Below are 26,709 nucleotides of genomic sequence, written 5' to 3' on the forward strand. Positions count from 1 at the left end.
TGAACTTCTAATGCATATTCAGCGCTGTTTGTCATGGTTCAGAAAGCAAAAGCAGGCTGAAGGCCCAAAAATGATGAGATCTGTAGTTCAAAAACCTTTAGCATTAAATATGCTCCAGTTAGCAGTAACGCTGATAAAAAATGTGTGCACGCTGGGGGCACAGAAGTATTTACTGTAACTCAGGGGTGACCCACAGAGTCAGAGTACTTCAGACTAACTGGCCTGTCTTATATGTCATCAGCTTCTCCAGTGGGGCTGAAGCCATCCATCCCACCAGCCAGCGGTCCCTTGGGTGAGAGGAAGGGCCCCGTCGTCATGGCGCCTGTCAACGTGGACCCAGAGAGCAAGCCGGGCGAGTTTGTCCTAAAAAGCTTATTTGCCAACTTCACCTTGCTCTCTGAACGCAAGATCCGTATCATCATGGCTGAACCACTGGTGAGTGACCGAGCTTCGATTCGTTCTTTTTTTTTTCTCTCCATGACGCTTAGTCCACTTCTGTCTGTGTTACAGCATCATAAACACGCATTTTGGCCCTCTTATTTCATTATGTTAGTCATCGGAACTTTGGATGACAGTGTATATTGGCTCGACATTTTTATGCAATCCACAGTTTCCAACCTTTTTTAACTATCCAGAAAATCCTTTTGAATTGAAATGAATTTGAAATCCTTTTCTGTTCCTTCATCTTTATTTCTCCCTTTCCTATCCCCCAGCCATGTCTGTCCTGTCTGTAACAACTGAAAATAAAATAAAATAAATAATAACAACAAAGGTCGATCAAATGGAACAAAACGACAAAGCCGTGACGATCCATTTGGCAAAGTAAATCCGTTGGGTATCTCTGTTGGCGTTCAGACATCAATTCTGATGGCTAAAAAAACAAATGGGAAAGGCAAAAAAAAAAAAAAAATTCAGCCAAGCAATAAATGGACAAAGCAGTAAATCAGGGAATGCCTTCTCTTTATCGCTGTGTTTAGTGGATTGTATTTTACCTTGGAAACCCACGCACACTCCAGAGTCAGTGATCAAATACACATTTAACCCAAGGTTTTTTTCCTCTGTACTGTTATCATTTGAAAAAGCAGGCAGTCCTAAATAGTACAGGCTTACATGTACCTGTTAGTGTACTTGAACTGTGCATGTTTACACTTTTGCTTGTCTCTATATGATAATTTTCAGTTTATGGTTCACAATGAGACGCACTGTGTTTCCAGTTTTTTGAACAACAAAGTAACCCTAATATGTCTGAGCCAGAATATTGAACCTCTCATCTCACCTTTTTGTCTGTTTGACAAAGTAAACTTCTTCACTTTTTGTTACATTTAATAAATGCGACTATTAGCTTTGACCTTCTGACCTAGTGATTTTTGAGTCTCACTCACTCTCTTTTTGGACACAATGACCATTTTGTTCTATCAGGAAACTGAACTGAATTTCTTTTCCTTGAAATTCAAAGCAAAATATTTACTAATGCTAGTAGACTAACATGAGTGTTTTCCACCTCTGTCTGTTCTTATCTGGCAGGAGAAGCCACTAAACAAATCTCTGCAGAGAGGAGAAGACCCACAGTTTGACCAGGTGTGTGTGTGTCTCATGTGGACACATACTATATACACTGTCACATATTTTGAACAGGACTAACCTTTTTGCCATCCTTTCTCTTTGTCTCTTGGCTCCGTCTCTTCTTCCTGTCATCTGTCCAGCTGATTAACTCTATGAGTTCTCTTGCTGAGTACTGCCTGCCATCCATCCTGAAGACTCTGTTCGACTGGTACAAGAGGCAAAATGGCCTGGAGGACGAATCCCATGAATATCGACCCCGGGCCAACACCAAGTCAAAAAAGTGAGAGAAGATTAAAATATTGGAGCTGTTTGTGCACATGAACACATGAACTGGATCGTGAAATACCTTCCTTTTAAAATGATTTATTTCAAGCAATGTAGGCTCAAATATTCCCAAACCAGCCTGAAATTTAGATGAGGATGATTAGAGTGATGGTCAGTCATTGTCCAAACATAGGTGTGAATGTCGCGCTTACTCATTAATATAACATAGACATAGAATTTGAGGTAGAAACCAAAATATGACAACTTTGAAGACCCGGCAACATTAATGCATTACATAGCGCAGTCAAAAGTGACCTTCACAGCTCTGTGCACCTGGGCCTAACAGAACAGACACCGTTATTGTAAGTGTACTAATATCGTCTTATGTCTGTCTTTCTCAGTGATGAGCAACAGAAGGACTACTTATTGGAGCGGAGGGATCTGGCGATAGATTTCATCTTTTCACTGGTGCTTATTGAAGTTTTAAAGCAGGTGGGGCACATTTTGCAGTCTGATCTGTTTGGCATAACGTCTTTTAAATGTTTAAAGGAGAAGCACTGATAATAATGCATATTATTATTGTCCTTCCAGAATAGCTCGTATGTGTTTAAGTGACAAAGTAAATGTAATAAAATTACATTTTACTGCAGATCCCCCTCCATCCTCTTTTGGATGGACTCATCCAAGAAGTCGTTAACCTGGCCTTCAAGCACTTCAAATACAAGGAAGGGTAAGACAGACGACCTATAAAAATTATATTGATACAATAGAATGCATTAAATGCATTTTAGTTTTCAAATTCGTAAAAACTAACTAGTGCACTTGATTGATAATATTCATGTTAATGTTTAATTTTTAGGTATCTGGGGCCTAACACAGGGAACATGCACATAGTAGCTGACCTCTATGCTGAAGTAGTGGGAGTCGTTGCTCAGTCGAGGTATTGTTGAATTAATTACTGCTTACACTGTATGCATATTTGTGTAGCTGCACGCAATAAATGTTTGTGTCTCTCATGTAATTGTACCTGTTGCCAGTACTTTTTTATTCAGAAATAAATCTCCCTGAAGACCCAACATGTACAGAGCCAAAGCTCAATGAAAACTGAAAGCGAGTGCTTGATATTGAGGCCAGTGTTTTCAAAATGTAACAGCTGAAGTGGGTACGAGAAATCTTAATATTTCACAGTGTTATTGTTTTCCCAGATGTCTACAGTGAGTGGGGTTGTGGAACTCACAATAAAAAGAAAGTCCAGCTTGTCTCGTCAGTCTTTAAAAACTGCTGACTAAGGATGTGTGGTCATAGAGTAGAAATACAACAGAGAGAAAAAAAAGTATTTTTTGTCTTTAATTTGAAGTAGAATCCAGGTCGTGTTACAGCTGTGGGCCTGTTTGTCTGGGTTAAAAATTTAATATGTGGCAACAGTTGCTATCTGCCCTCTTTTTGACCCAATTTTCAGTGAAATCTGAGATTACAAATGCCGTCTCTCCGACTTCAGCACAAGTAAAGAACATAGTGTAGTAATAGCTGTGTTCCTCAAGTCTGAATGTGTGTTTGTGTGCATAAGGGTAATGATAAGGGTCCTCCAACTGTGTCACGTAATGTCATGTGCGATGAAGGATAAAAAAAGAAATAAAAAATCTAATTTTACTGAGTTATTACTATGTAATACAGTTACACATGGCAGCTCACAAACTGTCACACACAAACACACACACACAAAGATAATAACCCCAAAAATCCACAAACTTAATGGAACAAAGTTATCGACCAAGTATGAGATCTAATTGAGCAAAGGGAGAAAAACTGTCTTGTGTTCTTACACTAACCAAGTAGCATTCTGAATCACCTTTCTGTTATTTATTTGCACTGCATTCTGCACACACAGGACTATGACAAATTTGAGTACATACTCTTTTCAGTTTAGTTAATGATAACAGTGTTTATATGTGCTTTATTTAAACTCTCTGCACGTAGAACAAGGCTAATAACTATTTCACTTACTAAACTGCTGCAGTAACACACGTACATATTCCCTGCACATTGCCCCTCCAGCGCCTTTCTAAATATAGGCTTGTAGAGCACTGTTGTACTGTTGGTAGAATCTATCTGGCTGGTTGGTACATATGCAAAAAAGCATATACCCATGTGCATGTGTTTTTAAAAGAGCGGGGGGGGCAGACTAAATGTGCTCAATCTATGCAAATGAACAGAGATTAGAAGACTCTTGATGCTTTGTTTTAGTTATTCTTCAAATGTAACCCCCCCCCCCACTTAGACATAGATATAATGGTATTTACTAAAACTCACGAGACTTGCTCATATCTGGTCACCATTTCCTCGGCAGGTTCCCAGCAGTGAGGAAGAAGTTCATCTCCGAGCTCAAGGAGCTGAGGCAGAAAGAGCAGAGCCCGTACGTCATCCAGTCCACCATCAGCCTCATCATGGGACTCAAGTTTTTCCGCATCAAAATGTACCCAGTGGAAGACTTTGAAGCTTCCTTCCAGTTCATGCAGGTAGACTGAGCTACTACTGTAATAGCTTCCTTGCCAAAGTGGGCTGTATTTAGAAAGCTTAAAGGAATGATGTAGATTTTTTGTTTTTTTTGGTTGGAATATTTGTACCTGGAAGCTCTTAAGTGTCATCATATGGCTTTCTAACCAAGTTCTACAAAGTAATCTGGGTTAATTGCCTTGTTTTTCACGCCTCTGATGTGAGTCGTAGTTGCAAGAATTCCCATGATCCATTGCAAAACAAAGCAATGGACACATACAGAGATTTTTTTTTATCACTTTCTCTCTCTTTCTTTCTTTCCTTCTCTCTGTCTGCAGGAGTGTGCACAGTATTTCCTGGAAGTGAAAGATAAAGACATTAAGCACTCATTAGCTGGACTCTTTGTGGAAATACTCGTACCTGTAGCTGCTGTAAGTGCATTTAATCTTACTCCTCAGAACAAAAAAGAGTAGACATTAGGACAGGCCCAGATTGAAATTACTGCTCTCCATTTATATGATAAGTCTGATGTCTTAGGATCATCAGTATATAATGCTCCGTTTGTCTCGATCAGGTTAACAGAAATTGTTCTGGTGGGGGGAAAAATGAAATCCAATGTATATCGACATAACTTCTGCATTATCTCTCCTCCTCCAGACCGTGAAGAATGAGGTGAACGTGCCGTGTCTACGAAATTTTGTCGAAAGTTTGTACGACACCACACTGGACCTGTCCTCTAGGAAGAAACACTCTCTGGTAACTTTTTCCCCGTATTCGGTTTCACCACTGGTAATCTCTCTTCATTTCCTCTCCATTACTAGCAGTTGGTGAAAGCACTTACTGTAACTCTCCCAACATGTGGGCTTTTATCTCTTCGTGGGAACGAGATAAGAGTGTAGTGTACAGCGCACTGGCTATTTTTTGAAGCTGCGCCAGATGGGCAGTGTTTGCCTACAGCATGGAGGTAGGCAGGGAAATCAGCAGTTCATCTGACTCATTAAAACAGTGCACTAAGGCTAGGCTTTGATTACAAGGTTACTGAACTGTATGTGATTTTCAGTGCTATAACTTCCTTAAAATATAGACACAACTTCTCAGAAATTTCTTAGATGCATGACAACGCTCGCTGAGGTGGTGCATTCTCTAAGATGTAGCCCCACCTTTGGGATGTGTCCTGCGGTTATTTGACGGGCACATTTGATAACAAGACATGCCATCAGGCCGCTGTGCTGCATTATTTTTGCAGATTCTCTGCATACTCCAAGCCACCCATATGCAGCCAAGACCTGACACACCTCTCTCCAAACAAAAGTTCTTGTTTGGGGGGGGGGGTTCACTTTTTCCAAGTGAATTACACAGAGGCATGCACACTAACAAGCAGTCATCTGCCATGTCAGGGAGATCATAATTGACAAACATGACAGGAATGATAGCAATGTGGTGCTTTTCCATAATTGTTATTCATTTGCATTCTGGGTGTCTGAGTGAAAGAAAGAAATGGGCGAGAATCAGATAAAGAGTGCTCACTTTGATAAGGAGTGACAGGTGCGCTTCTCAAGGTTAGACGTTCCAAAACCAGTCGCGACGCCTCTCTCGACCCGCGCTGATCATTAGCAAAGAATTTGTTTTAAAGAATGATCTGCATTCTGACTTACATAACCTTTAAGAATGACTGTGTAGAGGAGATGTCAGGTCTGAGCCTGCTGGACATGAAATTTCTGTTAAAAATCCGTAAATATGAGTCACTTCTGAAAACTCACACTGTTGATGGTTTGATATACATTTTTGTTTTTAAAGGACAAAGATGGATTTCAATACCTGGGTTAAAGTTTGCAGCTAGTCAGACTGTCTCTGTCTCTTGTGTAGTTGGGGAGAAAGAATGAGTAATGAAATTTGCATTGATGTGCCATCATCGCACTACCTTTGAGCTTTCATCCAGAGTAAAATTGTAACAAATCAGAGAAGTGCTGTTTATCAACATCAATGTTTGGCTGACAGGTCGGTTCATCCCTCCCAAATTTGTCATGCGCCTCATTTAATTTTCTCCCATCTGTCTTCCCTCCCTGCACCAGGCCCTGTATCCTCTGGTGACCTGCCTGCTGTGTGTCAGTCAGAAGCAGTTCTTCCTCAGCCGCTGGCACATTTTTCTCAACAACTGCCTCTCGAACCTCAAGGTCAGCTGCTTCGTCTGTACGATGCAAATCCACAAATTACTGTAGAAAGGGCTGTTTGTTTCCCAAAACAGTATACTCATAAAAATAAATTATGTGTGAAAAGTGAACTGTACATGCACAAAACACTACAAAATATTTGCTCTACCCGCTAGCCCTTCAGCTTTAAAATCACCCGTCAGTGTTTATTGCTTCAAGTGAAGCACTGCAGCTTAGAGACTGACTGACCGGGGCTCATAAAGCCTCGTAAAGTTTATGATTACACTTTAAATCTTTAGAATCCAGTGTATGTTGGGCACACAGCAACAATTTATACTGTGCCTGTACAATAACAGAAAGAAATGCCCCTTAGGGTTTGTTTTGAGAGAAAACATTTCTGTTACCAATGTGTAACAAACTCTACCTGTTTTAAGTCTAATCGTTTTTTTGTCTGCATGCGTGTGAATGCAGAATAAAGACCCCAAGATGGCACGAGTGGCTCTGGAATCACTCTACCGCCTGCTGTGGGTGTACATGATCCGGATAAAGTGTGAAAGCAACACTGCTACACAAAGGTAATGCTACATCTGTTACTTTTCTATAAAATAGCATGTAAGATGTAATCGGAAGCTCGGTATCATCATGTTAAGCAATCATTAGTTATCTTTCCAGAAATAATCTTCTTCTTCTTTTTTTTTAAATTGTGCCATAACTTGTATGATTAAGTTATTTAGTGGAATTTCCCTTAAACATGGTACACTTGTAAATATAGTCAAATGCATCAGGAATTACAATGCTAAGATTATTTACATCTCTTTGTCCCTCAGTCGCCTGACGTCCATCACCACCACTCTCTTCCCCAAAGGGAGTCGTAGCGTCGTGCCCAGAGACATGCCTCTGAATATTTTTGTCAAGATTATCCAGTTTATTGCCCAGGTATTATTATTATTATTATTATTTAACCATGAAAAAAATAAACTCTTAAGATTAAAAATCTCTTTTTCAAGAGTGTCCGGGGACAAGAAGAAAAGTGGTACGCTCATAAGTTGCATAAATTAATAGCACACACACATAAAAATCCATAAACCAGTTAAATATAGTCAAAGAGGAAAAAAATAAAACACAGAAACAACCAAGATTATAACCTTCATTATCTGTAAAAAATGAATACCTTGATAAATGGCATGAGTGACCAAACCACATAAAGTGTTGTTCTTGCTCAGAGAAATAAAGTCACATTTGTGTGCATAGCATAGTGTTTTTTTCTGTACTGTTACTGAAAAACAGACCAATGCAATGATTAATCCAAAATTCTGAGCTGACACGGTTCCAGTAACTACTCAAAAGCTAAACAGTAATGAAAAGTAGAGGCTGACCAACAATGTAGGACATGAGATGTTTTTTTACATTTCACTAGAATCCATTATCAAAATTGATTACATTCTATCTGATGTCTGAATTAGCGGCAGAGGGTTTTGAAACCTGCAGCGCACTCTTTGCTCTTGCATTTGCTGCTGTCATGTAGCAACCGTGTAAAACCCCAGTTGCTACATGACATGAGTTTCTGTGACTCCGACAAAATAAGAAGTATAAATAAGACCATCAGTGTCCGGTTTTTTGTTTTTTTTTTCTCTTTGATTTTTTTTTTATAAATAGTTTTTATTAAAATGTCCCACTGCTGACAGCAGATACACCTGCTGCCTCACACCATGTTGCCTCTAAAATCCTGTAACTCCAGCATGTTTGTCCTTTCTTCAGGAGAGACTCGATTTTGCTATGAAGGAGATCATATTTGACCTGCTGAGTGTTGGGAAGCCTGCCAAAGCCTTCAGTCTCAACCCAGAGGTAAAAAGGAGCGGACACAGGCATTCAGTTGCACAAAGATCAACAGTGGATCTCCCCGGGACATTTTATAGATCTAAGCATTCCAACTTTGATTTCTATCAAAGGAATGTAAAGAACAGTATGTGGTCTGCTGGAAGCTTCAACGTAATTAGCCTGAAACGGAGGATATTCACTTTACCTAATAATAGTTAGGAGAGATGGACTTGGCAGTGAGCGTATCCTGTGTTGGACATTATGTGCTAAACTATCGATTGGTGTAATCTGACAGTGCAGTATGCTTTGCACAGTTTAAGGATGTTTACAGTCACAGTGAGGCTTTTTGACAGTATATCAACAGTTATATAAATAGATCCCGCTCAGCTACATTCACTGCAGGATCTGTGTCTTACTGGGAAACAATGTAATAATGTTGATCTACATTGAATTCTGCTTTATATCTTCCATTGCTCTTGAAAAACTGGCATAAAAACTGGCGCTGTATCTGTCTTCCAGCGTATGAACATTGGTCTGCGGGCGTTCCTGGTGATAGCAGATGCTCTCCAACAGAAGGATGGAGAGCCTCCTATGCCCAACACAGGAGCCACTCTGCCCTCTGGAAACTCTCTGAAGAAGAAGAAAACATATCTCAGCAAGACACTCACTGAAGAGGAAGCCAAGCTAATAGGTCTGTGTGGGTGTCTGGAGGCTGCTGTAATTTGAATGTCTCCCCCTTCATCGTCTCTGTTTCTGTCTGGTTCCCCACAGGCATGTCCTTGTACTACTCCCAGGTGCGAAAAGCTCTGGACAACATCCTGAGGCACTTGGATAAGGAGGTGGGTCGTTGCATGATGCTCACAAGCGTCCAGATGCTCAACAAAGAGCCAGAGGATATGATCACGTATGTAACTGCAAAGTGGAGTTTCATTCCGTTTGAAATTTTGCAAACGTGATCGAAAATAAGTGTCCAATGTACTCCTCCGTTTTCCATCTTTAGTGGTGAAAGGAAGCCTAAAATCGACCTGTTCAGGACATGTGTGGCTGCCATTCCTCGTATCCTTCCTGATGGCATGTCCAAGCCTGAGCTCATAGACTTGCTATCAAGGTAAGTTTCAGGTCTAGCTCAAGTTCCTCACAAATACAATAAAAAACTGAATCATTAAAAGAATAGAATACATTAAATTATAAGTCAAACTATATCAGTACAAGTTCTTGGTTTCAGTTTAGTTTTTTTAGTTTCTGTGTTACTTTAAGGCTTTTTTGTCTTAATGTGGTTGCATATTTTCAGGGGAAACATGTAGGAATTTCACAACAGGCATTCAGTGCAAACAATACACAAAAACTAACCAGATTTCCTGCTTCCTTATATTTTTATTATTGTTTTATCCTTTTTTTTGATTCAAATTTCTTTTCACTCAGTTGCAATTTTAGTTTAATTTTGGTGAAATACAAGCTTTGTAACAGAAATCTTGCTTATTTTTTGTCTGTCTGTCCCTCAGACTCACAGTGCACATGGACGATGAGCTTCGTCTTATTTCCCAGAATTCCCTGCAGAGCCTGTTACTTGATTTCTCAGACTGGAGGGAAGACGTCCTTTTTGGTTACACACATTTCCTTTTACGTGAGGTATAGCACAACCTTCGGATGTTTTCATGCTGCTCTTCTAAAGTGTTAAAATCATACTACCTACATAGTGACATATTAGAAACATTTCCCCAGAACTAATTTAGATTCTCACAGAGTGATGTGGTCCTTAAACTGAAAGGTGAACATTTAGAACCATCATAGTAGCTTCTTACAATAGGACCTCTTTATTATATGCTTATTCATAATTTCAAAGTGTTAGCCATAAAACATTGTTACCAGTTATGACCGAAGGGGGTTCACTTCACAACAGGAGTGTCGTATGCTAAATACTTCCAGGTCCAAGACACCCATCAGTGTCTGCAGGATGCATCCGTCAAGCTTCTTCTCCAGCTGCTCACACAGTGGAGGTTAGCTCTGCAGCTCCAGGGGAAGATGCGAGGGGGAGTTGAGGTTTGTATAGAGTACTTTATCATTATGACAGTCACACTTAAGCCAACTATTTCCTTTCCTTTAGGAGACATGATGTTCAGTGTATTTAAAATTATATTAAAAACATTTAGAGAAGCCACTGAGCTTGAAAGGTTGTTGAGGTCTTCTGGGTTTGTCGGTCTGAAAATGCATGCTTAATTACTTTTTACTAACCCTCCTAACTTTCCATCAGGCCAGCCCTAGACTGCCAGAGCGAAGCCCTCATTGTTCAGTACTCCATGCGGTGGAGGGCCTTGCTCTGCTGCTCCTCTGTTCGTGTCAGATCAGCACAAGGAAGCTGGCAGTCGGCGTGTTAAGAGAAATACGCTGTCTCTTCACGGCACTGGGACATGCTGAGGTAAAGCACAGAAAACTCACATCTTCTCCTACCAGCTCACCAGCTTGTCTCACTTTATAGACGGTAACAAAGCAGTGAAGAAAAATACAAAAACAGTTCGGTAACAAATGCAACAGCAATCTTGTGACAAACTGTGATTAAAGAGGGAGAAAGGGTATGGAAATAGGATTGAAGGAGAGCCATCTGACTTGCTGTGATTAGACATGCATTGTGTGACGCTGTTATAAAAATAGCTGATTCTATAAATGTCTTTCCCTAAAGGACGATGACAAACCCATGATAGAGGTCATGGACCAGCTGAGCCCTGCTGTAATGGACAGCTTTGTTCACGTGGCTGTTTCTGACTCAGTATGTATATTTGTGCTTAGAATGTGAGAGTGATCAGTAACAAAAGTGTATCGATGTGATAAGTGATTTTACAAATGACTTATTTGCTCCTGTTGCCTCTCTCAGTCCACCTTGCCTCTCAGCCACCACGTTGACCTCCAGTGGCTAGTGGAGTGGACGGCTCGACTGGTGAGCAGTTCGTACGACGTGAAGAGCCCCAGCCATGTCTGGATTTTTGCCCAGTGTGTGAAGGACCCATGGGTGCTCTGTTTGCACATCTTTTTGCGGCAAGAGCATCTGCCTAAGCACTGCCCCGTTGCTCTAGGATACGCCTGGCCCTACGTTTTCACACGGCTACAGCTGCTGCTGCCTCTGGTTGATCCCAAGTACATGAATTCACATTTATTACATTACACTTTAAGGATTTCACTCTAAATAAAATGACATGCAATGATAGCAACTTGTGTATGAAAGATTAAACTAATGCATTTTCACCTGTCTTCATGCAGCAGCCCAGTGAACGCTAAGAAGACGAGCACGGCAGGCGCCAGCGACAGCTACATCTCACTGTGGCGCAATTACCTAATCCTCTGTCTCGGAGTGGCTAAGCCAAGCATCATGTCACCTGGCCATCTCAGAGCGTCTACACCTGAGATCACTGCCACCACACCTGATGGCAGCGTCACCTACGACAACAAGGTGCGCATTTGTCCTTCAGTTGATAGCAGAGACGTAGAGTTTAGAAATGTGCACAATTTTTTTTTTATTCCTATTTATTCTATTTATCCCCTTCATATATTTTATTTATATTTGTCTCTGTATTTATATATGTGTGTGTGTGTGTGTGTGTATATATATATATAATATTCTGTAACTTCTGTCGGTGCTGTGCTTTTTGGAAATCGAATTTCCCAGAGGAACCCACCCGAGGGATTAATAAAGTTCTATCTTATCTTATCTTATCTTATCTTATCTTATTATTTATTGATTTCCAACTAATGAAAAGCTTAAATGATTGGATCTGGAAACAAAGAGCAAAATGGACTTAAAGTGTGATATTTTAAAATGTAAAGATTGATCTCTGTGTGCGTGTGTTTTACTTATTTATTTACGTTTCATAGGTTATAGGCACGCCCTCTGTGGCCTGGCTTTTAAAGCAGCTCGTCCCACTGATGAGAGCTGAGAGTCTGGAAATCACAGAGTCCCTAGTGCTGGGATTCGGATGCACAAATGCTCTGGTCTTCAGGTACTGGAATAATAACCTACACAACAGTAATAAAACACAAATCCTGCTTTGATGATGTTAGCCTTGGTTTCAGTGCTAATGTTATTCTTGCCTTTGGCAGAGAATGAACTGAAAAAGACTGAATAGACAGAACAAATACAGTTCTAAGTAGATGATATGCCAGATTTGATCTGAATCTCTTCCATGAGAAAGACACGATTCTTCAGTGGGTTTTATCTTACCTACTCTCACCTGTCTGTTTATGAGCTGCATACCTGACACTGAGAGAAGAAAATGAGTCAGTGATGTAGAAGAGAAATTCTTGGAGGGGCAGAGACATATCACATTTTTTCAAAGCACAGAGGTTCCATTGTGACAGGATGGCATTTTCATTCTAAAGGAGATCAGCTATTTTTAACCTAGAGTATTTTCTGAAAAGGCTCTCATTGTTATTAAAAAGATTAAGGTCTGCCCAGACAAATTTGTTCCATCATTACGGCGTCTGAGGATTAGTGGTTTTAGGGAACATGACATTTGGGTTGCACTGCATAGATTTATGTCACACATCTTCATTGTTCCCATGAATAATAACTATTTATATACAGGGGAGGATATCTCATTTAGCATTTTGGCAATCAGGTCATTGATTGATTGGTTTTTTTTCTCCCTCAAACAGGGAGCTTGTCGAAGAACTCCATCCGTTGATGAAAGAAGCACTGGAACGTAGGCCTGAGGTAAAACACACACCGAGGTTGTGAGAGAAAACTGACTGTGCAAAATTGAGAATATTTTCTAGATTAAGTATAAAACTAGATTACTATAAAATCAGGGTTGTAGCTGATGTTTTCCATAGATTAATAATGTTTTGTTTATGAAAATGGAATATAGGTTTTGTCCACAGTCCACTATAATCAGAAGTACTGCATGTTGTACTGATGCTTTGGGCTGATTGGGACATGATGAATGTAAAAACAAAGAATTACCAGATTTTGTTTTACCTAATTTTTGTTTCTAAGACAAATGAGAGCCACATATAAGGATATTCATTTAAAATTTCAATAGAACAGTAACAGTATAATGTCCTTGTAAGTGGATATCAGGCCCTTGTAAAGCAAAACTGAGTATTTTGGTCTAAATAACCCAAAATGTGATGTCCACATATGTGGACCCCGGGTCCTAGGAGGTTAATCACGATTTTGGACTTTCACTGTAATTTTTTTTCCTTAACATTTTAAAGCTTTTCCTACTGACAAATGACCATGGCCATATATACTACACCAAAGTAAAGGAGTAATAGATGAACATTTAAATGACAGAAAAGTTCAATTTTGTCCAAAATCTACAATAGAAAGAAAGAGTTAATTGCTAATTTCTTCCATTTACTACAGCAGTATTCCATTATCCTGTAGAAAAACAGAAATACTGCACTTCTTTTTTCTTAGCTGAAGATATCTGAGGGATTCAGTGTGTAGTTCAAGTTTTTTACACTGACAAAAAGGGGAGATTCACTGGTCTGACCTACTTAAGGTCAGAGTTGGTGGATTGTGGCCCAGGAAGTAAAATGACTTTGACATCCTGGATCTGCTTTGTGGCAGGAAACTAACAACCTGTCTGTGCTTCCAGAACAAGAAGCGTAGAGAGAGGAGGGATCTTCTCAGGCTGCAGCTGCTGAGGATATTTGAACTACTGGCTAACGCAGGAGTCATCAGTGACAGGTAGCACATACATGTATCATGCACTGAGTCATCTCGTTTTGTTTACTGGGCTTTGATCCTTATGCACACAAAAAGTTAGACTATATTCATCTCTCATCTCCTCCTGTCTGTAACTCTAGTCTCGTTTAGTTTACCAAGGTCATATTTTCCTCCTTGTTTTCCTGTAGCACTAATGGAGCTCTGGAGCGTGATTCCCTGGCCTTGGGTGCTTTATTCCTCGAGTACGTGGACTTAACCCGGATGCTTCTAGAGGCTGAGAATGAGAAAGAACTGGACGTGCTCAAAGACATACGAGCTCATTTCAGTGGGATGGTAGCCAATCTCATCCAGTGTGTGCCTGGTAAGATTATTATTTTACTTCTTACCCTTTTAATTTTATAGTAATTTTCTAGTTTGACTACTACACGTCCATTTTTCAGTATCAGGCAACATACTGGCCTTTTCGGAGTCATTTTGTCTCTTGTTCTCACCCTCAGTGTCTCTCTTTCTTTCTCTCACGTCTGTGCAGTCCACCACAGGCGCTTCCTCTTCCCTCAGCAGTCTCTGAGGCACCATCTCTTCATTCTCTTCAGCCAGTGGGCCGGGCCCTTCAGTGTTATGTTTACGCCTCTTGACCGGTACAGTGACCGCAACCACCAGATCACTCGCTACCAGTATAGTGCTCTCAAGGTAAGCAGGTCCCAAATCACCAAACTTCTTTTTGCAGTAATTCAGGATATTTTACAGAAATATAAGCATTGCTTTGCTTTTGTCTCCCAGGCCATGTCAGCAGTTCTGTGCTGTGGTCCAGTTTTTGACAACGTGGGTCTCTCTACTGATGGTTATCTCTACAAATGGCTTGACAACATCTTGGCCTGTCATGACTTACGGGTAGGTGGACTCAAGGATTTCTTGGTTTAACTTGTTGTACAGTTAGCTCTCTATGACATGTATTTTGGCATTTTAGTTTAATCTAAGAAGTTACAAATCAGTTTTTAATACATGCACCACAACACAATAACATGTCGTCCTTTAGGTGCATCGTCTGGGGTGTGAGGTGGTCATTCTGCTTTTAGAACTGAATCCAGATCAGATCAACCTGTTCAACTGGGCCGTGGACCGCTGCTTCACCGGGTCTTACCAGCTTGCATCTGGCTGCTTCAAGGCCATCGCCACAGTGTGCGGTAACAGGTCGGGAATCACACCCTGGTTCTAATCTGAACTCCTGATGTTTTTACCATCAGGGAACAGATGTAGATATAAAGCTTACTTTATTTACCACGATGCCCGCTTGCTTGTTAATACTCATTGGTTGAGTTCTTACAGTAACCAATAGCTCTTTCTATTTATTATGCCAGGAATTATCCATGTGACCTTGTGACTTTGCTCAACCTCGTGCTGTTCAAAGCCTCAGACACCAGCAGGGAAATATATGAAATCTCCATGCAGCTGATGCAGGTATGCTCACTTTCATGGCACATATTAAACAAAGTCATAAAGCCAAAACCTGGCAAAGATTTAAAAATAAATGTTTCCTGCAGGTGCTGGAATCTAAGCTGTGTGCATACTCCAAGCGGATGGTGGAGCAGAAGCCTGGTAATATTTTGTATGGGACGCACGGCCCCCTCCCTCCTCTGTACAGTGTCAGCCTTGCGCAGCTCTCCATCCAGCTTGCCAGCATGTACCCAGAGCTCACGCTGCCTCTTTTCTCAGGTAAATTCTTCTCATCTGTTCTTCTGTGGAATTCTTCCAAATGGTACAAATGCAACAAAAAAGAACAGTTAAATATAAACTAACTAATATATCTATATGCATTTTTAGAAAAAGGTATCTCCTTACACTTTAATGTGGAAGAGAAGTTAATAAGGAAGCAGCATAAGTTAAAAAAAAAAATGAATAAGTGAATTCTCCTGGTATTTGCAGAGGTGAGCCAACGTTTCCCAACCACCCATCCTAATGGCAGACAGATCATGCTATCCTACCTGCTACCCTGGCTTAGTAACATTGAGCTAGTGGACACAGGTCTCTTACCTCCTGCTTCAAGTCCCTGCACACCAGAGGAAGAACCTCGAGGTCAGGCTCGGGGCCTGAGTGCATCCCCCAGCCTGAGAGGCAGCGGCTGGGGCTCCTTGCAGGCAACATCATTGGTGCTCAACAACCTCATGTTCATGACTGCTAAGGTGGGAAGCCGAGTTAATTCTTACTTGTGAAAACTCCCAAACGCACCTCTAGCTTTCTAATGAGATTTTTTTCTCTTTACAGTATGGAGATGAGGTTCCCGGACCAGAGATTGAGAATGCCTGGAACGCTCTAGTGTCGAACGAGAGGTGGAGCAACAACTTGCGAGTCACCCTGCAGTTCCTCATCAGCCTGTGTGGTGTTAGCAGTGACACCACATTACTGCCTTATGTAAGAGCATTTTTTAGTTAAATGCAGTAATCCTCACAAAGATATCATAACAAATATGCAGAAGTAATGCAAATAACCCAGAATTTCTAACTAATGCTTGCTCATCTGTTGTAGATTAAGAAGGTGGTGATTTACATGTGTCGCAATAACACCATCCAGACTATGGAGGAGCTCCTGTTTGAGCTGCAGCAGACCGACCCTGTCAACCCTGTGGTTTTGCACTGTGATAATCCTCCATTTTATCGCTTTGCTGCCAGCAACAAAGCCTCCACATCCCAGACAGGTGAGGGGATGTGTTCCTGTCACAGTCTGTGGAGTCAAATTAGATTTTCATCTCAACACTTACCCCTGGTTTGAACTTGACAGCTTTTTTCATGTGACAGATGGATGACTCTGCTGTGTTTCTGTTAAATGTGTAGGCACCACCTCCAGTAGTAACACCGTAGTGGCTGGTCAGGAAAACCTGCCAGAGACAGATGAGACCAAGATGGTCAGAGAGAGTGAAGAACGGTAAGTCATTTTTTATACCTTATATACTTATAGCTGCAGCATGGGTTGTCATGGTGATACAGTGTTTTATTTGGGTGAGACAGTCTCTCAAGAGGCTGTCATAAAGATAGCTAAAAAATGTCAGCATCGTATCAGTTACTGTATGTAGCGATGATAATACCATGAGGATATTGTCAATCAAATCTGGAAATGCTGAGTTTGACTTTAAATGTGGTGGATTTTTCACAGCCGGGCGAGGGCTCACAACAGACTGGAGTCTCGTTACAGCAACAGCTCCGGAGGCTCCTATGAGGATGAAAAAAGTAAGCCCTGACTTGGTTCTCATGAGGAATAAAGTACAATCTTTGACACACACAGAGCCCAGGGGTTTTCACAGCTTACAGCTGTTATTTGGAGAGACTCTGAGGATGTAGACTTTTCAGTGATAAATCTTCACCATTTTAACTTTAGACTTTAATGGTAATTGTTACTGACAGTTCTTGTGCTATAACTTCTCATCCCACATTTTTTTTTTTCTGGCCAGATACAGAGACTAAAAGCAAATGTTTTAAATGTGTTGTCATGCACCTAGTAATAGCAGCCATTGACATTCTTGTCAAAGTAGGTTAGATGATTCCTATAATTTAAACAGCTAGCTAAGGCCCCAGTCACACAGGCCAATTCATCAACCATCTACTACACAGCTACAGACTGAACACTGACTCCAAACGCCATCTTTCAAGCTTACTCTTTGTTTCATTCATGCAAAAAACAAAGTGTAAAAATGACAACCTCGTATGCGCTACAGTTGGTAGTATTTTTCAAACACAATAAAATGAAGTCGCAACAAAATTGAATCACAACTACAGTATTAAGGAAAGGTAAAGGTCCCTACAATAAAACAAATACCACTTTTTATTGAGTTTTCCAGTTATGGTGGACAAGGCAAAAAGTTAAGCTTTCAATTGATTTAAAACTCCAGGTCTGTGGTAACTAATAAGCTGGAGTGGAAGATTGCTGCCACTCCCCCTCCTCGGCCTGTGCTTTGAGGATTCTCAAAGGATCAGTCCTTATGCTTTTTAAGTGAAATGGTTAATTGTGCACTACTTTTAATTCAGAATTATTGCTTTGGTGGGATATATGTTTCAGATTTTACTAACCAAATCTTTCTGTGCTCATAGATGACCCACTTCCACCTTACGCTGGATGGCTGCTGAGTATTCTCGAGACCAACCGTCCTCAGCCGTTACCCATGCCTGTTAATGGAGGCTGCTGGGCACCTCTGGTTGACTACCTTCCAGAAACTATCACACCTAGAGGACCACTGCACAGGTGCACACGAACAAACACAGATGACCTTTAGTAAACTTCTGAAAAAACAGGATCTTAGCTAGAAGAGTGATGTTACAATCAGCAGGGCCAGACAGCGTTTCAGAGACATGTTACGCCTACTTTCAGATTTTTGGATAAACTCAAGCACAGAATGAAGCCAAGCCAGCTTGCTCAGGGTCTACTAGGAAAATAGTTCATATTAAAAGAGCTTTCCCACTTAATCTTCTCTGCCTGTCCTGACACTTCAGAGATCAATACTCTAAATAAATAAAATGAAGACTGTTGTAGAGAGCTTTGAAATCTATGATCCATGTACAGTTCATGCACTAGCACAGATTACAGGAAACATCAAACATCAAATGTTTCCATCAAACATGCCAAGATTTTATCGTACTCACATAAAATTTGTGTGTTCCTCAGGTGTAACATTGCAGTGATCTTTATGACCGAGATGGTAGTAGACCACAGTGTGAGAGAAGACTGGGCTTTACACCTGCCCCTACTACTACATGCCCTCTTCTTAGGTAAGCATAACTGAACTCATGTCACGCTTGAATCGGTTAAACCCTGTATGGATTAATTTTGGGGAAAATGGGGTAAGAAGAAAAATAAGCCAAAATCGCCTGCATAGAATGTACTACATGCATTTTGGAGAATGTGGAAGTGCTTGATGGGTTATATAAAAAATTCCTCAGTCTCACGCTGATAAAGCAAATGAAACACGTGGTAGATCGAAAAGAACTTGAACCAAAACAAGATAAAATCAAAAAGCGCGGGTGTCAGGGTGTTTGCCACCGAAACAAACACACAAAAATAGCCTTGAGATGTTGAAGGTATTTTCTGTGACGTCCACTGAGCTCATAGCGTGACGATGTGTTTTATCGCCATCACACAGAGACGTGGAAGTGGACAGGCCGTTCTCAAGTATCACAATGAAACACTTTCAATCTAGCATGTAGACACATACCTACCCCCACCCAGATGCCAGCTGTATTATTATGCGCTCAGCATATTCTACATACTAACTTTCAAGTTCATGAGATTCAGCATCATCTGGTCTTTTTGCATGAAGTTATCCAGGAATCCATGTTTGATTTTATTTTATTTTTATTTTTATTTTTTTTAGCTTTTTTCATTCACTGTTGCACAAATTGAGGCACAACAAGCCTTTGTAATACTACAAAAGCTGTTGTTGTCTTACTCGGTGTGTACTTCGTTTTCTAGGTCTGGACCACTACAGGTCAGAGGTCTATGAACACAGCAAACGTCTCCTTCTTCACCTCCTCATTGCGCTCTCCTGCAACAACAACTTTCAGGTCAGATTTCCATTTTAATGTTTGTTATTATTCGGCCAGTTTATTACATGAAGTAGGACTGAAACTTACTTTACTGAGTTCTGCAAAGCTTTACATATTCACTGAGCAACACTTCTTTTTGGGGGTCCAGGTAATAGCCTCAGTACTGATGCTGACGAGAGAGATCAGCGACAACAAGACCCTCACAATCAAGTCCAGCTACCACACAGAGTACCAGCAGTCACGTAAGTAGAAAATATTGAGTGTGTATACAAGCATTTAACAGTCCTCTGACATTTACTAGAAAGATATGACCTGATGGACCACTTTTCATTGGAAAACTAAGAAACTAAACAGTGTAGTACACAAAAATCAGATTAAAGACTCCAGAAATTATATTACTGTAGCAGTACACTTCTCTATAGCATGTCATAATATTCCTATAGACGCACCAGACTTTTTGCGGGAGTGGCAGGCATCTCCCGTGGTGGACTCTGGTCTCAGCTCCACCTCCAACTCATCCTCTGCTAGCCTGGGTGGTGGCAGCACAGCCGGCAGTGTTGGAAATCTGCCCCTTGTAACACCCGATGACCTGGAGGATCTTGAAGATGCGCCCAATGAGACGGATGAGAAGACGAACAAACTCATTGAGTTTCTCTCCACCAGGTAAACACAACTCTGGTCATCTTTTGTGCTGTTCTCGAGCTGGACACTGCGTGTGGGTGTGACGTGCGCTTAAATTTCACTGTAGTCCACACTGTGTGAGCTGCTTGTGTAACGTTTATGTGGTGCTACTGGTGGTGGGTATACAGTGCTTGGAGTACTGTGTTGTTATTGCACAGATCATTTGGGCCACTGTGGGTGCATGAGGACATCACACCAAAGAACCCCAACTCCAAAAGCACAGAGCAGCTCAGCAACTTCCTGCGCCACGTTGTCTCTGTCTTCAAGGAGTCCAAGTCAGGTGAGAAACCACTGAATAACAGCTACAGCAGACCTCACCCAATCTTCACAAATGGAGCAATAATCGACTCATTTTAGACCTGCACAAGGGGTGAAATATGTCCATCTTCACAGACTTCCACCTGGAGCAGCAGCTTAGTGACGTGGCCTTACAGACGGCTCTGTGCAGCTCCTCGCGTCACTATGCCGGCAGATCTTTCCAGATCTTTAGAGCTCTCAAACAGCCGATCAACAACCATGCTGTCTCTGATCTGGTCTCACGCCTCGTTGAGGTGGTGGGAGAACATGGAGACGAGGTGCAGGTGAGAGAAGAGACATATAATAGAGATGTAGTGCTTTCAACCTGATGCATTTGGTGAAGATTCACATTATTGCTGATGTTCATACCTGTACCTGTTTCAGGGCTATGTGATGGAGGTGCTGTTAACTCTAGAGTCAGTAGTGGTGAATCTAGCAGAGTGTCTGAAAAACAGTGACCTTATGGCAGCTCTTACCAGGTTAGTCTGCTTTGAATGTTAAATCTTTGGAAGTAATAATAATTTGAAGATTACAACATATGTACAGATTTAAACAGCCTCCTTCTGGTGTTTCAGAGCTACTTGATACTCAAACAGATTCAACATTTTGCTTTCATTGTGTTTGATTTGTAGGACATCCTCTCCAGACTTTGTGACAAGTGACAAACTGATGAACAGAAAGAGCACAGGTCAGCTGAACTTCCCTGGCCCAGGATTTGTCGGCCTGTCATCGCAGCGCCACCAGCGCTCCTATTCTGTCCCCAAGAAGTTCGGCGAGTGTTGCAACCAGTCGAGTGATCCCCCTCGCAGTGCAACTCTGGATCGCATACAGGCAAGAAAGGAAAATTGCTGTGTAATCTGACACCTTAATGCTAAATCCTTAATGCTAATTTTGTACTCGCTTTCGGTCTACAGGCTTGCAACAGTCACGGCCTTGCACGAACAGGAAGAAGTTCAGGCTCCTGCACATCATCGACAAATCGCATTGATCCCAGCGTTCTGTCGGATCCCGCGCACGTGTCTCATCCTTCGTCGATACTGGCCACAGTCTTCTGGGTGGCGGTGTCGCTCATGGAGTCAGACTTCGAGTTTGAATACCAGATGTCACTTCGCCTCGTTCACAAGCTGCTGTCAAAGGTAGATGAGATAAAAAAAATTGCTGATTACAGAGGACAATGTATGTATCTGTAAAAACAACAGTTAACTTAAAGCCAAGATTAAGCAGAAGAAAGCAAACATTCCCTGTAACCTGTGTTTTCCCTTAATGCCATGAAGACTACGTCATCCTAAGACGCTCACACTGCTTCTATTTTAAAATGAAAGAAAGCTTTGGAACCTATTAATTCAAGGCCACCACAGACCTAGCAACTGGCTATTGATTCATTCATTGTTTTAGCATCTCAGATATTCAGTTTGCAGGTGGAAGACAATAAGTACCACAAGCAACTTTCAGCTTCACTTAAGCCAAAATCTCTCATTTCCCAGGTGCCCTTAGACAGAGCAGAGAACCGTGAGCGCCTGGAGAAGCTGCAGGCTCAGCTGAGGTGGAGCGGGTTCTCTGGGATTCAACAGCTTTTGTTGAAGGGATTTACCTCCCAGGCTACATCTGACCTGACCTTACAGCTATTCTGCCAGCTCACGCCAGTCTCCCGCGTGCCTGTTGTCGACAGCTCACAGTCTATAGGTAGGTACTGAGGATTTTATATTGTATCGTTTAGTAGTCGTACGGCAACGTGTTTATTTTTATTTATACTGGCTGTATCTGAAGTTCAAACTCTTCTCCCTGTGTAGGCTTTCCTCTGAATGTGCTGTGTCTGCTTCCTCACCTGGTCCAGCACTTTAGCCACCCAAATCAGTTCTGTAAGGAAAGTGCTGAGAGGATTGCACAGGTACTGCAATACTATGGATTCTTCAAGTGGGCTGAGTCTAGGCTTTAGTTTGCTTTTGCTTTACTTCCTTTGACTTTTTTTTAGGTTTGTTAGACAAACAGTAAAGATGTATATTTGGAGAAAGATAAAAAGCCAGAGTGGATTGGAAAAACCTGACATTTCAAAACACAGAAGAACAACTAAAAGATCAAAAAAGGCAATATTTCTCACATAACGTGTCTGTCTGCTTTTTTGTTTACTTTCTCAGGTATGTTTGGTGGAAAAGAACACAAAGCTGTCCCATCTGGCACATGTGATGACGCTCTATAAGACACGTTCCTACACGAGGGACCCTTTCTCCTGGGTCAGCGTGGTTTGCCGCTACCTTCACGAGGCTTTCTCTGACATAACGCTCAACATGGTCACCTATATGGCTGAGGTAAGTGCTTCTATATATGAAAATATGTCTTATCTTTCTCTATTTTTAGGATTTTACATTTATTGGATGTTTCTATGGAAGCTGGTGCAAGAATGTTGAGTGAGTGGTTTGTGCTGATTATTTGTTGGAAGCCTGTCCTGTTCACTGTTCAGCCAGTTGTTAAAGGACAATCCAATAATTTACAGTCAAGTTATACAAGTTATACAAGTTGGTTATACACATATTGACTTTGCCCTTAAGCAAGATTGGGTTTATGTCTGCGTGCTTACTGAATGTGACTTTCTCTCTCCAAGCTGCTGGATAAGGGACTTCCCAGTATGCAACAGTCTCTCCTCCAAATCATCTACTGTCTGCTTAGCCACATGGACCTGACTGCTGTGCAGGTCAAACAGTTCAACGCTGATGTCCTGAAGACCATTGAGAAGTTTGTCCAGGTGAGTGTCGGACAGTACTCGGTCTTCATTTTAGAGAAATGCACTGCATGCACTGCTGTTTCTCTTACTCTGTCTTTGACATGTGACTTTATAGACAGTACACTGGAAGGATGCCTTAAACATCTTGAAGCTGGTGGTATCACGCTCTGCCAGCCTTGTTCATCCAGTGTACGGCCACACACAGGGTGATCTTTCCAACCTAGAGGTCAGCAGAGTGTGGGACGGCTCTGCTAAAGCTCTCCCTGGGAAAACTCTGGATTTCACATTTGACATCTCTGAGGTAAGAAAGCTGCTGCTACTGAGCTTCTTTTTGTAAATGCCCATCATTGACTTGCAGTTACAGTACACCCCCATGTTTTGCTAGGTCATAAATAGAAAAGGATTTCCTCAACGCATGCAATATGCAAATCATCAAAAAATTTGCATGTCTTTCTGTTTGTTATCTTCCCAGACACCGGTGATCGGGCGCCGTTTTGATGAGCTCCAAGGATCAGGGGGTAGAGAGGGGAAAGCCAGAGCCATGGCTGTGACCCGCAGTACTTCCTCCACTTCTTCTGGATCCAATTCCAACACCATTCTGGTGCCTGTCAGCTGGAGGCGACCACAGTTATCTCAGGTAGCATCAATGCCCAAAACTAAGGTTTCACATCAGTGCTGCTTGGTTTTGTAAGACTTGTAAAAGAATATTATATTAAAATGTGTTGATCAAGTCATTCTTCTTTAGCATACTGACCTCAAATAGCCCAAGAAAAACAGATTTAAAACTTTCTGTTTATAACATGCTTAGAAATTATCCCTTGATCATCAAAGCATGAGGCATGTGAAGCGAGAAGAAAATCCATCACTTTACTGATGAGTTTTTCTTCTACATGCAGAAAAGAACCAGAGAGAAGCTGGTGAGCGTTTTGTCTCTATGTGGACAAGAAGTTGGACTTACCAAGAACCCATCTGTAAGCTAACTTCCTTGTTGTACTTGTTCTTTATGTACACAGTCAACAAAATTCAAGCTTGTATTTCTGTTTTTTTTGTTTCTATTTTGTAGAGGGAGTAAAACCTCTAAAGTTTTCTGGGGATGTTTCTGTTATTAAGATGGCTTCACTAATTGCCTCTGACAAGTCTAAAAACCTGTTTCTGTCTTCTTGTCAGGTGATCTTCTCATCCTGTGGTGACTTGGACATGATGGAGGTGCGGGAGAGCGGCGTGTCATCTGAGGACGGTGGTACCAGAGAGGACACATTAGATGACACCGCCAGTGAGCAGCAGTTTAGGGTTTTCAGAGACTTTGACTTCCTGGATGTGGAGCTGGAGGATGGAGAGGTGAGAGTCACAATAATACTGTATTTCACCTGTGTTCATTTGATTTATGCTGACACAGTGGTCCTTTCTTTCATTTTACCTTTACTGTGTCTTTCAACTTATCCACCTGTCTTTCTTCAACATATTTGAAAAGTATTTCTCTGTCCTCCCACCTCATCTCTTTCTCTCTAACTCTGTCTCTCTCTTTCTTCCCCTCGCTGCCTAGGAGCTCCAGGTAAGTCCCTCACATTGAGTACTTAACATTAGCCTTCATCAGCTCTTTGGTGTTCCTGCCTCTTTTGTTTTGATCTGGAACGTAAAAACAAAATCCTCTTTGTGCTTCATTTTGCTCTCACGGCTTGATTGCAGAACGACATTTATGACAGCACTGCTATTTTTTAAATAGAGATAAATATGTTATAGTTATTATAAAAGATAATTTTACAGGCTGAAAACAACCTTTCCAACATATAATCATATATTCATGCCATGAATAACAGTCCATCTTGCATCTTGTTCTTGTAACTAAAGCAATTATTTTGTGTTTTGAGAGATTAAAGTAAAAATGTTCCCTTCATCGCAGGGATTTTACTTCTACCGTTCATTGTGTCCATGTCTTCCAACATGTATGTGTGTGTTTGTTGTTGTTGTGTTTTTTTAAATCTAGGGTGAGACTGTCGATAACTTTAACTGGGGTGTGCGCCGGCGATCTCTGGACAGCACAGAGCTGCGCGACCTGCTGGAGGAGAGCCAGCACTCAGGCAGTACCCCCAGTCTGGGTCACGAAGACCCTCACGATTCAGACGAGTCATCAGAGGAAGAGGAGTCTTCAACTAGCCAGAGCCTCTCCCATTCTCAGCTTGTGTGTAGCCTTAGCTGCTGAATCAACACATTAAAAATCCTCTGAAGCCTTAAAAGGCTTATTATTTTTCCTGAGTCAACATTCATGATTTGCCTCCCTGTTCCAGACCAACCCGTCTCCATCAGAGGAAACCAATCACACCGATTCTCTGTCTACTTCATACGACACATCTGCTGACCCCCAGTCCCTCAACGCCACCACCCCGAGCCAGGGAGCTCTCCATGACGATCACATTGGTCTACATGTGAGAAATAATAGACTTGGACGTGGATGTGTTGTTTGCCTAGATACATTTTGAAACATCAAAAATGTAATGCTTTTGTTTTCTCAGGTGAGGGTGTGTGGTGAGGACGAGGACACTCAGGCCCAGGATGATGAACTGTCGCTGAGTGTCAACGAGCTCCCCCCCGGCTCCGACTGTGGAGAGAGCTTCACTCTGGATTTGCCGGGGCAACCTCAAAATCAGCTGCCAAATCTGGACCGTGGTCTTAACCCAGACTATTGCCAGCCTCCACTGGATTTTCTAGACCCAAACTGTCTGCCCAGGTAAGTTTGAAAGACAGGATTTAAATATTAATCCCTGCATGCTGAATACACTGCTGGATTGTTGCCAGAGTCTCTGTCAGGGTTTTTCCTACCGTAAAAACTTTTGGTGGCACACGGAAAGAAGTTTTTGCTCAAGCCAAAGGAAAATCACCAGTTTTGTTGCGTTTGATCAACAATAGAAACTCTGATAATGACCAAAAATGGCAGAAAATGTAGATTTTGTTTAATAGTGCAACAGAAAATGACTCCCAAAGCGTAACTACTAAGCCAGAAAAAACCTAATGGGACATTATTCATGGATGTTTTGCCTATTTTGTCCTATTTTTAACATTTTTGAGATATTATTAAACCCTGTTAGATACATTTTTCAAATACTTATCGTACTGGGTGCAAACAGCACAGACTCACTTCTTTCTCATCTCTGTTGTTAAAGCTTGCGTGATGATGTTGATGATTTGGAGGACCTTGGGTTTCCTCCTCCCCCCTCTCCATTTTTTTCCGCCATCTTGGCAGCGTTCCAACCCACGGTGTGTGACGATGCCGAGGAGGCATGGCGCTGCCACATCAACCAGCTTGTAACAGACTCAGATGGGTCATGTGCTGTCTACACATTTCAGGTCTTCTCATCACTCTTTAAGGTACATCACATGAAGGATTACCTTTAGGGGTTTTTTTTTTTTGTTTTGTTTTATGTTTGTATTTCTTGTTTTTTGTACACCCATTTTTTTCAAGCTATCACTCATATTATGTATAATAATATATTATATCTCTTCCATTAGCATGAATTACAGTACAGTGTCTTTTTCCAG

The 26,709-nt window shown here is 41.4% G+C and overlaps 1 protein-coding gene across 8 annotated transcripts in view; it reads left to right on the top strand.

Annotated features, from left to right (window-relative positions):
* Positions 1-26,709, top strand: part of fryb (furry homolog b) — a 57,392-nt gene that overhangs the window by 20,738 nt on the left and 9,945 nt on the right. For 6 of the 8 annotated variants that reach the window (XM_082548010.1, XM_082548009.1, XM_082548011.1 and 3 more), the window contains 58 exons: positions 242-435; positions 1,525-1,578; positions 1,704-1,843; positions 2,229-2,319; positions 2,478-2,557; positions 2,687-2,767; positions 4,175-4,343; positions 4,659-4,751; positions 4,978-5,076; positions 6,393-6,494; positions 6,942-7,045; positions 7,298-7,406; positions 8,229-8,315; positions 8,808-8,979; positions 9,060-9,192; positions 9,289-9,396; positions 9,791-9,917; positions 10,215-10,328; positions 10,540-10,704; positions 10,966-11,052; positions 11,158-11,417; positions 11,541-11,730; positions 12,153-12,277; positions 12,933-12,990; positions 13,880-13,971; positions 14,139-14,311; positions 14,480-14,640; positions 14,731-14,841; positions 14,987-15,141; positions 15,309-15,408; positions 15,492-15,663; positions 15,874-16,130; positions 16,213-16,359; positions 16,474-16,642; positions 16,779-16,869; positions 17,098-17,171; positions 18,030-18,180; positions 18,601-18,704; positions 19,405-19,496; positions 19,627-19,720; positions 19,922-20,141; positions 20,288-20,439; positions 20,553-20,740; positions 20,841-20,935; positions 21,089-21,287; positions 21,371-21,592; positions 21,941-22,139; positions 22,247-22,344; positions 22,592-22,762; positions 23,056-23,196; positions 23,291-23,476; positions 23,648-23,812; positions 24,072-24,146; positions 24,343-24,513; positions 25,160-25,354; positions 25,461-25,598; positions 25,686-25,900; positions 26,334-26,538. In XM_082548010.1, the coding sequence (XP_082404136.1) occupies positions 316-435; positions 1,525-1,578; positions 1,704-1,843; positions 2,229-2,319; positions 2,478-2,557; positions 2,687-2,767; positions 4,175-4,343; positions 4,659-4,751; positions 4,978-5,076; positions 6,393-6,494; positions 6,942-7,045; positions 7,298-7,406; positions 8,229-8,315; positions 8,808-8,979; positions 9,060-9,192; positions 9,289-9,396; positions 9,791-9,917; positions 10,215-10,328; positions 10,540-10,704; positions 10,966-11,052; positions 11,158-11,417; positions 11,541-11,730; positions 12,153-12,277; positions 12,933-12,990; positions 13,880-13,971; positions 14,139-14,311; positions 14,480-14,640; positions 14,731-14,841; positions 14,987-15,141; positions 15,309-15,408; positions 15,492-15,663; positions 15,874-16,130; positions 16,213-16,359; positions 16,474-16,642; positions 16,779-16,869; positions 17,098-17,171; positions 18,030-18,180; positions 18,601-18,704; positions 19,405-19,496; positions 19,627-19,720; positions 19,922-20,141; positions 20,288-20,439; positions 20,553-20,740; positions 20,841-20,935; positions 21,089-21,287; positions 21,371-21,592; positions 21,941-22,139; positions 22,247-22,344; positions 22,592-22,762; positions 23,056-23,196; positions 23,291-23,476; positions 23,648-23,812; positions 24,072-24,146; positions 24,343-24,513; positions 25,160-25,354; positions 25,461-25,598; positions 25,686-25,900; positions 26,334-26,538 (8,046 nt within the window). In that variant the 5' untranslated portion in view covers positions 242-315. The other 2 variants (XM_082548007.1, XM_082548012.1) reach the window with 2 other exon arrangements.

This window comes from Aulonocara stuartgranti, assembly GCF_965226115.1.
Source record: "Aulonocara stuartgranti genome assembly, chromosome: 10".
Taxonomy (NCBI): Eukaryota; Metazoa; Chordata; class Actinopteri; order Cichliformes; family Cichlidae; genus Aulonocara; species Aulonocara stuartgranti.